Source organism: Bubalus kerabau, chromosome 8, assembly GCF_029407905.1.
Source record: "Bubalus kerabau isolate K-KA32 ecotype Philippines breed swamp buffalo chromosome 8, PCC_UOA_SB_1v2, whole genome shotgun sequence".
Taxonomy (NCBI): Eukaryota; Metazoa; Chordata; class Mammalia; order Artiodactyla; family Bovidae; genus Bubalus; species Bubalus kerabau.
Window position 1 is genome coordinate 63,952,122 of NC_073631.1, and position 15,756 is coordinate 63,967,877.

General features: G+C 42.4%; 1 protein-coding gene and 1 long non-coding RNA gene across 2 annotated transcripts in view; one reads left to right on the forward strand and one right to left on the reverse strand.

Annotated features, from left to right (window-relative positions):
* The window catches only part of AOAH (acyloxyacyl hydrolase), a 184,338-nt gene that overhangs the window by 133,548 nt on the left and 35,034 nt on the right, over nucleotides 1-15,756 (forward strand). The window contains exons 14-15 of the mRNA XM_055590397.1: nucleotides 11,158-11,194; nucleotides 11,955-12,029. Coding sequence (XP_055446372.1) covers nucleotides 11,158-11,194; nucleotides 11,955-12,029 — 112 coding nt within the window. The remainder of the gene's footprint in view (nucleotides 1-11,157; nucleotides 11,195-11,954; nucleotides 12,030-15,756) is intronic.
* Nucleotides 3,704-15,493, reverse strand: LOC129659213 (uncharacterized). The gene is made up of 3 exons (XR_008717893.1): nucleotides 15,280-15,493; nucleotides 14,672-14,810; nucleotides 3,704-4,781 (listed from the first exon to the last, which is right to left on the reverse strand). It is a non-coding gene; the product is annotated as an uncharacterized LOC129659213 (long non-coding RNA).

A 15,756-nucleotide genomic window follows, 5' to 3' on the forward strand; every position in this document is an offset into this window, starting at 1 on the left:
GTGAGAATCAAAGAAACAGCTCCTATTTTCCTTTTGATGTTTACATACAAGATCTTAAAATTTTCTATAGATACCTCTACCATGAACCATTGTCAGCAATTATACGGCATTTTTAAATGTAAACTGTTGAAGTCATCTTAATTTGGGTACCCATTCTCTGGCATTGGGGGTTAGGCACACCAAGATTCCTGCTAAGCCTTCTTTACAATCATCAAAGGGGAGGGGTTGCAGCACCCCTTACAGCTCCCAAAACAGCATGGGAGTAGGGTGGGGGTCAGTGTAGGGTCAAAACACCATAGAGTGGTCTGGGTCCTCACAGAACAGCACCTTACTTCTCAGAGATGCAAAGTAAAGCCCAGAGAACAGAGAGCAGAGGTCTTCCCCTCCTTGTTGCTTCATAGAATCTTTTTCCTTTGTGTAAAAAATAGCAGACTGGTTTTTTAATTTAGGCGCTGGAACTGGTGTGTGACTTGGACAAATTATTAAATTTCTCTGGTCTGTTTCTGCATCTATAAAATGGGGATCACGGTTCGATGAGCACAATTGCCAAAGGTGACGCCAGGTTCTCATTCTTGGTTGCCTAGACAACAAGCCAGCTCCAGTGGGATTCTTCACCCCTTCCTCCTGGGGGAAAGGCTGCACCTAAATTCAGTAGGATGATGAAGTTCAGGGGACAAACCTTGTAAGTTTGCCCTTTCCCCAGTAAAGCCAATTCCTTAAACTATGTCATGTGACATGAAGGAATTCATCACAAAACCCACATGAGGCTCCCTTTGCAAAGTGGGGAGATAGCAGTCCACACTTGAACTTCACTAGGCTGTGGTAAGGTTGAATGAGAAATACATTGCTTCTTGATCATTCATTGTTGTTGCTAACTTCATCATCTGGCCTATTATTTACTCAGCATTTTTAAAACTCAGTCACTTTTTCAATATAACATTTTTTATGAAGTAAGTAGATTTGAAAAAACAAAAGTAAATTTAAAAGACACATGTTCATGACAGAAAGGCTTTCAGAGTTCAAGGGCAAAATGAGGGGCATCTAGCATTGAGTTTCCTGGCCCATGGAAACAGTGGCAAGCAGGAAGGTAATGGAGATGGGTGAGGGGCAGCCGGCCCCACAGGAAGAATCTGGCAGAAAGAAGGGAGCTTCCTCTGGGAGGAAAAATTCGGGCTAGGGATAGGAGTGGGAAGTGATGGAAACTGATAGATAGCAGGTCTAAGACTGACAGAGAGGAGCTGGGATGAAGGGTAGAGGAGAAATGAGGGGACTGCAGAGGGAGCCCTGGGGAATGGAAGGTGGATACAGCCTGGGGAGCAGGGTTGGGGCTCCCCTAGAGAGGCTGGAGGAGACAGCAGGCAAGGGCAGGGTTAAGGCAAGAAAGAAAGTGCTGAGGGTGAGGCAGTGGAGGACCCCTGCACTGAGATGGGTGGGGCAAGAGATGGAAGCTGTGGCTGGAAGGGGCTGGAGAACAAGCCTTGGCTGGTTGAGCTGGAAGGTCTAGAACATGGAAGGAGCAGACGCAGATGAGGGGTTTCACCTTCTCTCCAGTGATGATCACCCATCAGAGACTAGAGCTCTAAGCATGGATGCCAGTCAGTATTCAGTTGGGAAGGTGGACACAGCAAACATGAACCCCAAAACCACCTTCTACACCCATGCTGCATGTTCTAGTTTTTGGGACCTCATCACTGGGACTCAGGCCTGGTGCTCAGGGAGGACTGAATAAATACTAGCTTTGGGAACTTCCCTGATGGTCCTGTGGTTAAAACTCTGTGCTTCCAATGCAGGGTCGAAGGTTCAATGCCTGATCAAGGGACTAAGACCCCACATGCTGTACGGTGCAGCCAACAAATAAAAAGCAAAAATAAAGGGAAAAAAACTCATCTAAAAATGATTGTATGATTAAAAAAAAAAAAGTACTAGCTTTTATTCAACCCTCACTGAAGCCCTTTGTCCCTGCCTCTGTGGCTGCATCTCCTCGCTTATAGCTGAGTCATTTGCTTCAAGTCTGGCTTCCTCCTCTGACACTGAGGACATGTACCCGCAACCCTGAGGTCAGACTCTGCTGCATGTAGGAGGTACCTGTCAACCCAACATGCTTTTTTTAAACTAATAACTCTCAGGGGTTACATTTAACCTTTGAAGAGAGGAAAAGCACACACACAATAATCTTTTGCCAAACTGAATACCTCCATGGTGGGCAAAAACTCTGAGTGACAAGATTACACTCCATCTAAAATAAAGGGTAGAAGAAAAACAAATGTTAACATGGTATTCAATATCAGTATGTATTTTAAAGTAAATAAAAATTCATAAGGCATCGCCTTCCAAAATAAACAAGACTCTTCTGCTTTAAGAAACAAGCAAATCCCAGCCCTAAATCTCCATGGCCACAGCCTGCCGAGGAGGGCATCTGACAGGCTTAGAGGTTGCACTGAGGATCTCTTTACAGTTTGCAAATGGGACTTTACTAGCTTGAAATAGAATGTCTTTTTCTGCCAGCAACCTCCTTCATTTTATTTTTGCAAGTTTAGCAAAGCTGGTGTAAACACCTGTTTGGGGTTGTTTTGTTTTCAGAAAGTCAAAAGTGCTGGAGTGTGTCTTCTTGAAGGGCCCATCCATACAGTGAGAAATTGCCTCTCTCTGTGTACACATATGCTAACCCACTCAGTGGGAGAGTGGGGCACAAGGGACTGACTGCAAACATATAGATATGAAAAGTGGAGAGTGTTAACATTTGCCAAAGTGCATGTGTTTGCAGACTCATCTACCCAACCCAACCTCAAACCCCTTCCCACAAACCAGATTCGATCTTGAACTTCTTGGCTTCTCTACCCAGCACCCAGCCCCCACACCTCCAAAAAAAAGAGAATTCATCTTGATGGTTCACCTGTTTAGCATTTAGTTAAACCATATGGAGAATAGGAGAGAATCTGACAGACCCTGGAGAAACTAAAACAGGGGGGCAAAATTCAGGGCTGCATGTGGAATTCACATTCAGACCATCTACAGGATAATGTCTTAGGGAGGCTGAATGGGTGAAGTGGGGAGGAGAAGAGAAAGCTGGGTAGCGATGGGGTAAGGATGCAATTCTAAGGTAGACTCCTCTCCAAGGAGGAGGGCTTGGAGCAGAATCAGAGTGAAAGGGAGTGGGGAGAAGTAACTTGCCCACAATCCATTAGCTTGTTAGAGCTGAAAACTGCTTGTATCCTACGGGGCACACCAGCATGTCTGTTCAGGCCCCCACCAGGCCATACTGTCCTGCTTTTGAATTCTAGACTCTAAAGCCACCATCTTACTTGCTGGGACACCAATACCTGCCTTGGAGGCCAGGTGAATGTCAGAATTAGATACCTTGACCCAGCATTCTGTGTCAGCTTTCTTTATCAAAAGTGGTCCTCTCAGAAAGGGATAGAGACAAGAAAAAAGTAAAAGAAGGATTAAGAGAAAAACTACAAATGAAGTATTAATTCAGCCTTAGCTGAATTCAATTATATATACAAGGGCTTATTATTTACATACCCTCCCAGCCCCTCCCCCAAATCTCTGTATTGGAAGAAAAAAGGTTTTGTACTTTAAATGAGCAACTGCTACGGTAGTATTTAGTTATAATCTGAATTAAATCATGAAGAAACATAGGACAACCCCCAAATGAAGGATATTGTATAAAATAATTGGCCAGCACCCTTCAAAAGTGTCAAGGTTGTGAAGGACAAAGAAAGACTAAGGAATCAGCCCAGATTAAAGGAGGCGAAACAGACATTTGAAAAAAAAAAAAAAAGACAAACATGAGAGTAAATACAACATGTAATTCTGAATTAGATGCTGGCCCTGGTCATCAGTGGGGCAATTAGTGAAATTTGAATGAGGTCTGTAGAGTAGACAATAGTATGGGACCAATGTGAATTTCCTGATTTCCATCACTGCACTATGGTTATGAAATATGCTCACATTTCACATTTAGGGAATCTGGATGAAAGGGTATGTGCAAATCCTTTGTTCTATTTTTGCAACTTTTTGTTTAGTATTCTAACTTATGGAAATTATTTCAACTTTTTATAAATCATTTCAAAGTGAAAATTTTAAGACAATTTTTTAAAGCCACAGAGTATTGGAAGAAGCAAAGAAGTCACCTTTGCCAAACAGAAATAGGCCCTCAGTAAATATTTGATGAACCCATCCACTGGGTGGAATATTTGGTCTCAACCCAAGATGTTGAGAGGAAACAACAGAAATTATTTACAACAAAACAACTAGGACATTTCTGTTTGGGAGCTATGATCTAGTGTGATCGCAACAACAAACAAAGATTTTTTGAGATGCTTGATCTAAAAGGCAAATGCACACAGATATACTATAGGAGGACTGCAGGCATCAAAACTTGTTATTTCTCTCAAAGACCAAAAATACTTCCAAGATACAGCACTTAACTATAATAGAAACTTTTGAAAGAGTGATTTCAAAAGTTTCTATTTTAGTGTTACATATGTCATATAGAGGGATACATTTCCCTCCTTTTATTAGAGGACATCATTCCAATTTTTAATACTTTCTGGAATTTCAAAGAATCATTAAAGAATGGAGATATTGTGATTCCAGTGGGACTATTTCTTAGGATTTATCTACACAGCCCTTTCTGGCTTCTGCTTGTCCCATGCAACACATCATAGCAGGGCAGCGTAACTGACAACAATTATAATATGAAGAGTGATGAGCGTATGCTTGAGATTCTTCTGTTAGGTCAGGATTTTCATTCTGTACTTCTTGAATCAGCACACCTGCAGAGGACAGATTCAGAAGCATATATTACACTTTTATATGTAACTGTCCATGGCAAGGGGTCTCTTTTCAATCAATCCCTTTGGTTTAGGGCTCAAGATAAAGGCCATTATAGGGAAAGTTCACTGCTACTTGTGTTGATAGCTGAAATGAACTTGCTGGATTTTTTGGCAGTTTCAAAGTATCTTGGGCTGTGCCTTTTACCACTGGTCTTCTCTTCTCTTTTACTTCCCTCCCTCTCACGCTCCATTGGATTTTGCCCCACCACTCTCTCTGTTTCCTCTCCAATATTGCAATAGGTGCTAGAAACAGAAAGGTGAACAAGACAAAGTGCCCATCTTTAAGGAGACCATAAGTAACCAGAAAAGAGAGACAAGATGGAAACAATTATGGTTCTTAGAAAATGACACTAAAAGAGAGGAAGGTTGAGGCCTTCTGAAGGTGGGAGCCACTTAGCTCTGCCTGGAGGAGAGGAAATCTTCAGAGAAGATACATTTGAGCAGAGAGCCTTGCAGAAAAAAAATAGAAATCCAAAAACCATGGGGAGATGGTGACTCGGTGCATACATGCTCCAAGGGCAAAGTATCTTTGGGGAAAAAGGAGAGAGAAGTTTAGCATAGCTGAAGGATACTTGTGAAGCTATGTCAAGTTTTGAGACTAGCAGGTAGATTAGATCCACTCTGGGGAGGTTATTATATTCTTCTAAAAATACATGTTTTGGGGAATCATTTATCTAGTTTGTCACAGAAATTCAGAACCACACTTGTGAATTTTAAAGCATTTTCAGTAGTAGAAACACCATCAGAAACTGTCACAACAAACAATTATTAAGTACCTACTATTTTGAGTTGGAGGTCAATGTATTAGTTTGAATATTTCTGCTTATTACAAGCAACACTTTTAGAGACAAGAAAGAATTTAAATTTCTCATGGCTGATTTTTTTAAACTAGATTATACGAATTGTGCTCTTCAAAATGCTTCCTAAATTTATAAGCAAAATCTGCATTATTTAAAATTTAATTAAAGTTAAATGACATTATTAAATTAATTTTAGGTCACTGTATGACACCACATTTTTCATGAACTATTTATACTCTTTATAATGCATTCAGGTTTCTGGTTCCAGGTATAATGGAGTAAGCACACTCTACCCTGTCTGTCCCAAGAAATGCAGCCATAAAACCTAGACAGAATCTATGGAAAAGATGTTGGAGGAGTCTGGGAAAGTAAACAGAAGAAGAAAACCAGAATCAGGAGTACAGCCAAACCAGAAGTGGTGCTGGCATTTTGTTGTCCTCTGATGTCTTCCAAACTAGACCCAGTACTGCCCCAAATCCAGAAGTGAAGAGTGGCACGAACTGATGGAGTTAGAAGAAGCTCTCTAGCGCTCACTCTAGAAGTGGGAAGGGAGTTTCTTCTCAGTGTCGGGGCAGCAGTGAGGAGGTGCCTAGAATTCTTGGTGTGGGGGTATTAGTCACTCAGTTGTATCCGACTCGACCCCATGGACTATAGCCCAACAGGATCCTCTGTCCATGGAATTCTCCAGACAAGAATACTGGAGTGGGTTGCCATTCCCTTCTCCAGAGGATCTTCTCAACCCAGGGATCAAACCCACATCTCCTGCACTGCAGGCAGATTCTTTACCATCTGAGCCACCACCAGGGACATCTCTAATGACAAGAGCTGTGCTCCCAGAAGGGTAAGGTAAATCCCCCATCGCTCATTTTCTCACTCTGTCCTCTTATTATGAGATCCTATAATGAGTTAACCTGTGAGAAGTGTACATGAGAGTAGGGGAGTGGAAACTGGGGCTTTAGGACGATGGAGGGGAGCCCAAGGAACCAGAAAGGACCAAGGAGCTTCTAGAGTGGGAGGAACTTGGGAAAGCAACCTCATAAAGTAGTGTATGAACTCCTGGGCTTAATCTTGAGCTAAACATGCACAGATCTGATCCTTAATTGCATACCAAAGACTCTGAGAACTCAACTTCAACATAGACTGCTGTCTAGGTCCCACTCAGTGGCACAGACCTGAGACTAATCAGAATAACTCTACAGAGGCTTTGACAGGGGAATGGACATTGAAATCATAACCTCCCAGAAGGCTGGTAGAACTTGCCTCCTGAATCTGAATGGATTGCCTAATAAGACAAAAGTACAAGGCTCAGAGTCTTTTAATATCCAAGATGCCAATGATAAAATCCAAAATTACTCAGCACATAAGGAACCAGAAAAATCTCAACTTGCAGGGGAAAAGAAAACTAACAGATGTCAATGCCAAAATGTTGGAACTATCTGACAAAAAAACTGTATAGTGGAGGTTGTAAAATGCACCTTACAGTCCTTTTTTACAGGTTCTCATATAAGAACTAGATCTTTTGCTTTTGTTTATTTGAATTGGAAGCTAATTACTTTAGAATAATGGTGGTGGTTTTTGCCACACATTGACATAAATCAGTCAGGGGTGTACATGTCCCCCATCCCAAACCCCTCCCCCCACTTCCATCCCCATCCCATCCCTCTGGGTTGCCCCAGTGCACCGGCTTGACTTTGAGTGCCCTGTTTCATGCATCAAACTTGGACTGGTCATCTATTTCACATATGGTAACATACATGTTTCAATGCTATTTTCTCAAATCATCCCATCCTGGACTTTTCCCACAAAATCCAAAAGTATCTGGCCAGGCACAGAATTTAAAAATTAGAGGTTATTTAGAGACCGTCGAATGTCCAGAATATGAAGCACTTGCTGCTATAGTCAACACTGATCCATCAGTGAAACTGTAAGCTGAAATTTACTCATGAAAGGAAAACCAACACTGACATTATAGGAAACCCTTCTTTACTTGCAATGTACAGTGCCTTATTTTAAAAAGATGAGCCAAAAGTCAGACTTGTGGCCAATAAGGACACTGCTCTTTCCTTTCTTGATGACAGGTAGATTCTCCATTGGACTACCTTGACAAATAAATTAAATGTCCCTATTTCATAGTCAGAACTTTTCCATTTCTCTGATCTATCACTGTAGAGACCAGGTAGGGACCTCTTAAGGGCATCTCCAGTTCTTTGAATGCTGCTCTTGTTTTGCCACATTCCACAGGCTAGGAGCTATCTTTCTCTTCTACTCACATCTTTCAGCTCCAACTGCTTTACTAAGTATTTTCTGTAATAGTAGTAGCAGTAGCAGCAACAAAATCAGCAGTCTGGAGGAAGTCTACATACAGGAGAAGAGAGAAAATAGAGCTTGGGAGGGAGAGAGATACCAAACGATGATGTGGCTGGTGGAAGAGTAGCAGGACTACAGGAAAGGGGGGCTCAGAAGAGAAAGTAACATGGGAATTCTGTAAACTCATTACATAATCCCATAAAACTGAGATTTCCAAAAGAAAATGGAAATATGGAAGTGTAACAACTTTGGAGCAAAGAAAATTCTTTGCTCCTATTACAAACACCCACCAGAAAAAAATAAACATTTGGGTAAAGAAGTATGCATACTTCCTCTCTCCTTGGGTGGATGTTTGTGATTGCTGCTTTTAAACCCACCTCAAGCCTTTGCCATTGGCCTGCCATCTTTGTCTTGGCAGCAGAGAGATCAGGGGATGTGGGCCCAGGGAGGGGCTCTCCATATGGCATGCCATGACAGGTTTTCATTTCCATTTTCCTCAAGCTCTGTGGGTACTCTGCACCTCAGTTCCCAGTTGTACTCTGGATAATGAGGGAAATTATTGACAATCCCTGACCTGGACCTTTATTTTTTTTTCCCACTCATGGCTTGAGTTTTCATTTCTCATTAAGAGAAAAATCAAAGAGTGAGAATTAAACACCTCTTGATTTATTATCTTACTGAAAATGGGAAGTTGAGAGTCCTGGAGCTGGCACTGAATGAAGGGCCCAGCTGATGAGATGAGTCAGCCACTGTAGGCTCCCAGTGGCTGTCCTTCTTATCTTCCCTCTTGAGAGCAAAAGGGAACAACCTCACACCCAGAACTACTTTGGGTCTATGTTTAGGACTCAGTGTTGTAAAACCTGGCACCTTCTCTGAGCAGAGATAATAGGCTCAAATCACATTGAGTTTTCTGGTTTGGATCTGCACTCAACCTTACTCTAGTGCTCAGTCATGTGTCTGCCCCCATAGATGGTAATCCTCAGGTATAAAGGCTGTGTCCAACTCACCTGTTAATTCCCTACTATGTGTCAGGCATATGGCAGGTTCTCAACAAATAAATGGAGAGGGTGAATGAATGCTTACATGCTAAGGTGAACTGACGACCCTTAATTTGCATGTCTGTGTGCATATTAATACTACCCTGAACTGAGAGTCGCTCAGTGGTGTCCAACTCTTTGCAACCCCATGGACTATATAGTCCATGGAACTCTCCAGGCCAGAATACTGGAGTGGGTAGCCTTTGCCTTTTCCAGGGGATCTTCCCAACCCAGAGATAGAACCCAGGTCTCCCACATTGCAGGTGGATTCTTTACCAGCTGAGCTATCAGGGAAGCCCCACCACAAAAAGGAAACAAAGAGTGTATGACGATTCCTAAAATAAATTAAATGTAGCATTGCCATATGGTCCAATGATTTCAATAACCTAAATGAACCTAAACAGGTACTTGCACACCGATGTTCATAGGCAGCGTATTCATAATAACCAAATGGTAGAAGCAACTTGAATGCCCATTGACAGATGAATGGATAAACAAAATGTGGTATGTGCAAAAATGGAAAATTATTCAGTCTTTAAGTAAGGAAATTCTAACACAGGCTACAAATGGAGGTCCTTTGAGAACATTATGCTAAGTGAAATAAGTCCAACACAAAAAGATGAATAAGGTATGATTACACCTATCTGAGGTACCCAGAATAGTTCGATATATACCAACAGAAGATAGAATGGTGTTATCAGAGACTGCTTCTATTTGGTATGACGGGAAAATTCTAGAAATGGATAGTGATGGTGGTTGCATAACAATGTAAATGTATTTAATGTCACTGAATTGCACACTCAAAAAGGATTAAAATGGTTATGTTTATGTGTTGTATATTTTACCACAATGAGAGGGGAAATAAAGCAATGTTCATTTATTATGCTAACATTCCTGAATCAGCCAAGAGAACATCAATGCTGCACATATAGCTTGTATCTAGTTGTATGTGGAAAAGGAGGCCTACCCTGCATGGTCACACAGTTTCGAGGGGACATGGGCTAGTTAGTTCCTAATAGCTGAGCACTGCCCTTTTGCCCATTTGTTTCCACAAGAAACCCACTGGCTTTCCCCCCAAGCTTCCAAGGCTAGAAGTTACAGGAAAATCTCCCTTGCCACTTGAATTGTACTACCCACCTGAGGATTACTCGCTAATCACTGCAGACTATCTGCCAATGGACAAAGAAACAGTGAACTTATTTGAAACAGTGAACTCAGTCTAGAGAAGCCGTGTCACACAGGGAGCCAGAGCTCAGCCTTACAGAAGCGACAGACTTTGAAGTGCAACTCTCCAAATGATTAGTTATGTGGCGTTGGGAAAGTCACTTTAAGTGAGCCTCAGTTTCCTCCTCTATAAAATGGAGACCTACTGTGCCTAGGGCTTCCAAGCTGGCACAGTGGTAAAGAATTTGCCTGCCAATGCAAGAGACGCAAGAGACAAGTGCACACACCCACATGAGCACGCGCGCATGCGTGCGTGCACACACACACACACACACACACACACACACACAATGCTACCTCGTACTGTGGTGCTAAGGCCTAAATGAATTAATAAGTGTTTAGCAGAGTCTTGACAATAAAAAGAACATTCAATGAATACAATTTTCATATAAGAGATTCATTATTGGTGGTATCAAGAATAGGGGAATGAAGTCATCTGTGTCACTACGGGAGCTTAAATAAATCAGCTCTACAATCCGACTCTTGCACAGGCCAGCCAGTCAGGAGGAGCCTCAGGAGTGAGCAGGAACACCAGGAGGCTATTACATGGGGATTTCCAGGGAGATGTGCAGTTCTTGAATAATCTTTTTTACTGTCCCTCTCATTCCCTAACTCATTCCTTAATCTTTGGATAGTTTCTGTCTCTGCTGATAGATTTATACTTTTTCTCACATCTATTAGAAAGTGTACCCATTTGCGCTCAGTAAATGTCTTGAAATCTGTGAATCCAAAAATGTTAGGATTATGTTAATATAATGCCAAGTAAACAGAAGGCCCATTAAGAAAGTTGTAGGATGAAGTCATTCCCATCAGTACGATGGTTTGGATGACCTTTGACCATACAATGATAGTTCTTCCATGATTTCCGTCAATCAGTCAAATTCTCATACTGATAGTGCTGACTTGAATTTACTAACTTTAATTATTTTCTCAATTTTAACTATTCAGGTGCATCCTCCCAAAACCTGGAGAGATTTATAGAAAGGTAAGTGGAAAAGGGAGGGATATAAGAAGTTGTTTTTAGGTTGGGTTTCTATTCTGAAAAATTAATAATAAAAAAAAAACTCTGTGTTATTATCCAGTAGCCACTTATACTGAACATCCATAACTTGTTAGTCACTCTCCAAACACTGGGAAGTTTTCACTTCTTGGGCCAGTGACCACAGGATATGGTTAATTTACATGTATTCTTTCAAAAGGGTCATAAAAATGTATACAAAGTGGGTAAAACTTAGGTCTGGCCCAAGTATCTGAAAAAGACAAAAAAAGACTGCTTCTTATTCCTGCTTTATGAATGAGAAAACAAGTTTTTGCTCATATTTGACTTAAAATTCATTAGCAAGGCCTGGGGCGTCCAGAATAGGAACCTTGAGAAACCCTTGATTTTTCAAAGTTGACTATGTCCACATCTGTCATAATGCCCTACACATCTGGACATAAGTACCTCAGGAAACTGATCTGGGTTTACTGATGGCAAATATTGTGAAAGATGGTAGCGTGTCCCTCTACTGGAGACTTCAACCTACTCTAAATGTAGGTATGTATTTATGTGGTCTTTTCCTAATGGAGAAGTGGGTTAAAGATTATAGAGAAGAGGGGAAGTGGGAATGGAGACACTAGAATGAAAGAAAAGTAGCAAAAAGTTACCCAGAGGATGGCCATTTGAAGATGCTTTCACATGTTGGTTGGTTCCAAAGCTAGGTTTCCAAGTGTTCGATATTCAAATTCCATCTATGGCTTCTCAGTTTATCTAGGAACCAGCTGTTGGATTATCCAGCCATTGTCATATATGCCATGATTGGAAATGATGTCTGCAGTGGGTGAGTTACTAAAAAATGTTTGGAAGGTTCTTTGAGTTTCCCCTCATCTCCACTCCATTACAGTAGCCTGCTTCCCTATCTTAACAAGTCCTGGACACATGTCGACTCAATAGAATCAATCTGTAAAGCTGAAAGACCCTCGGAAAAATATCTGATCCCATTAATTCTTTGCTCTGCTGCACAACAAATGGGTGTGTCATGATCAACTCTGAATTACATCACAAGAAATACGCTGCTGCTAGCCAAAAGTCCAAGACTGAGAAGCGTGACTTTTGAAATAAAATAAAGCAAAATCACAGCTATCCCATAAGAACAGCTTCTTCACTCATCTTCTGATTTACTTACTCGTGTGGTTGAGATAGCACAGACTTAGAGCTTTGCAAAGAAACCTACACACGATTCACAGCCAATCCTATCTGTGCCCATAGCCCATAGTAAAAAAGTGGTTTTGCTAAACTGCTAATATCAGTAGTGATTTCAAAATGTTGAATGCCTTCGTTCCCCCACAACATTTTGGAAGGCTTCTCAAAGTCTGTGCATACCCCTAAGAATATGCCGCACATGTGAATGCCATCTGTCCTGTGATCATGGCCAAAAAGAAAAAAAAAAAGGTGAGATCAGATCTAAAACAACTCCCCAGTAGCCACCCACCCATCATTTTGGAAAACAGAAAAGCAAAGCCAAGAGAGGGGACATGACTCGTCCAATTAGTGACGGATGGCAGAGCTGGACTCCTACCCAAGGGGTACTAAAAGCAGGCCACCCTGCTCACTGCCCACCTTTCGCTTTTCTGTACTTCACTCACCAAGAGCTTTTTAAGCTTGTGCTAAAAACATGGTTGAATATTATGAAATTGTGTTTGCCCTCATGGAAACCTTCATGAGAGCCTCAGAACTCTTATGGTGAAGGAGGTGTAGGCCTAATCAGTGAAGTGAATTCAGGGCAGGAGATTCTATGCTGCAACCCAGAGATACTCATGTGCCCTGCTGGCAGCCCCTAGGCTGGTTTACCACTCTCCCCAGAATCCCAAGTCTGCCAAGGCTACATTCTGGGGACCCGAGTTAGCTCTGTGATGAGCCACCTGGTACTCTCCAGTAAACAGCAAACACCCCCAAAACCTTCCATGAGCCAAGAGCCACACCGCTCTCTGTATCATCTCATCCCCACAGCAGCCCTAAGAGGCAAGTGCTGTTGCTCCATTTTACAAATGAGGAAACCGTTTCAGCAAGGTTATTAAGAAACTTACTTCCTTAGTTAGTGAGAAGCAAAGATGAGAGCCCAACAAGGTTCTCTTGCTAAATTCTGTGTTCTTTCTACAGTCCATACTTGTCTCATTTGCTTTCTTTTATGCACGTGCTTTTAAAAGTATGTATTGACCACTTACGATGTGCCGAGCTCTGTGCCTGGCTCTAGGATACACTGGCAAAGAGGCCACCATCCCTGACCTCAAAGAGCTTATGAAAGGTAAAGCAATGAGCTTCAGCCCCCAGTCCCATCAAAGAACAGAAAAAACCTATGGTCAGATCAGCCAGTGCCCCTCCAATCTCTGGATCCTATCCCCCAGGAGGGGACAGAGAACAAGCCGGTTATACTGAGTAAAAAAACACCTGCAGAAAGACTTCTAGTGCAAGAGCCCCAAATCCCTGAAACTGCATGTTTTCAGCAGAAGCTGCACATGCAGAGGTCCCTCCATCCTGGCCCTGCTTTTCCTTTTCCAAGGAGCTAAAGGGCAGGTAGACATCAGCCAGAGACCTGCGCCAGCCTTCTTCCCCCCGGGGGGTCTGGGCAAATAAACAGCAAGCATTTGGGTGAAAGAATGGAGTTGGCTGTGTGGGGTGTCCCCACGGTGCCCATTTTGCAACGTCCTGTGGAGGGGTTAGAAAAATAAAGACAGATGGCAACTATACCTCCCATCTGCCAGAACATCAAGGTGGAGGAGATTACCCCAAATGAGCAAAGTGATTTCATAAAAAGCTCAAGCCAGCAACAAATTGCATAATAAGTTTGTCCTGAAAAAACTTTTAGGATATTTGCTTGACTTTTTTCTTTTCTTTTTTTTTTAATGATGATGATAGTTCTCTGCTTCTTTCTCTATTCTTTAAACTCTTGTAGGTAATAAGTACTTGTTAAATGAATGAAGGTCAGGATTGGAAAATAGCTTTTAGCATCAGGAATTCAAGAAAAGTAAAATAGACAAATTTAGCCTTGTCATTGTAACTCTACTTGATTTGGCTTAAACTAACCCAGCTTACTTGGGCTTTTGCTATCATTGCCTTCAAAAACTGCAGAATGTGAGTGATACAGAAAAATTCCTGGAAATAGGGCAAGTATGAGTGAACTACAGCAGCAGAGGCTTGGGTAGCAATAGGAGTGCTGAGAAATGAGAGTGGCCTCAAGAGCCTCAGTTCATAAAGGGTGATTACAAACCTTCCCCAATATCCCAACACGACATCCCTAAAAAGAATATCATAATTACTGGAAATGTGATAAATATATATATAGAGAGAGATAGATATACATATACATATATATAAGCACATAATACTAGCCACAGAAATGGATCTAGTTCCATTTTTTAGAGTGGACCTAGAAATTATAAACTAAATATCTTTTACTTAATGGGGAGAGCCAAGGCCACCTACAGAGGTCATCTGTGTCGCCAGCTGCAAAGCATTTTTCTGCAGTGCCATTGTTTCAGATGTCATCCAGGACAGCTGGTCAGCACTGCATTAAGAGGAAGCAGCCAAGGTGCTGATAGATAACAGACTCCAAGGAGTTCAGCTGCCAGAAAACAATCCATTCCATCCAATCAAGGGTAGAAAACCAATAGAGAAGGGAAGGGACAGAACTCCTGCCCAGAGGAATTTTCTCTCCCAGCCTCCTCAGTGGCAGTGTGGGTGGCCAAGGAGTTTCTCAACCAGCCAGGATGTTCCAGACCACATACTCTTTTAAGGGCCCCAGGACCCCTATGCATCAGGTAATGTGGGCCCAGTGAGTCCCCACCCCATTCCCCGTCTATGTCAAGAGGCCTCTTCAAAGAGTTGGGGTGGGAAGTCAATAATGTGGTTACAACTGGCGGGCCTGGAGAAAAGGGCTGCCTCAATTTTCCAGGCAAGAATACTGGAGCAGGTTGCCATTCCCTACTGCAGGGGATCTTCCTGACCCAGGGACTGAAACTGTGTCTCTGGCATCCCCTGTATTGGCAGGTAGATTCTTCATCACTAGCACCACCTGGGAAGCCCTCTCTTACCTGGATGTTTCAAAAGCACAAAACTAGCTGTGGGTGAAATCTGAACACTCAACCACAACAAGTCTCTGGGCTCTTGATCTGATTCTGGGCAATGTTTTCTGCAGAGTCTGTTTGCCTTCTTCCTCGAGAAGGGGCACACCTGCCACCAACCAGGTGCAATCTGGCTGAAACACCTGCCAGGCTAATGAAATGATGGTGGCTGGCCCTGCACCCAAGACATGAGGCTTATTTTGCATGATCGGGCACAATTCATTAGGATGAGGACAGAGTCTGAGCCACCCCAAAGGCAAGGCTCATCATCTGTTCCAAGCCCACCCCTGTGGTCCTGACGTGTGAGAGCATGTGCTGGGCACCATTTTCTCTTTCGTTATTTTCTTTGCATGAGCATCATGTCTCTCAATCTGGTTTTCATATTTCTCCCCTAAGCTCTGTCCCCGCAACCCTTCACCTCTCCACGAGTGACTGGTGTGAGCTCAC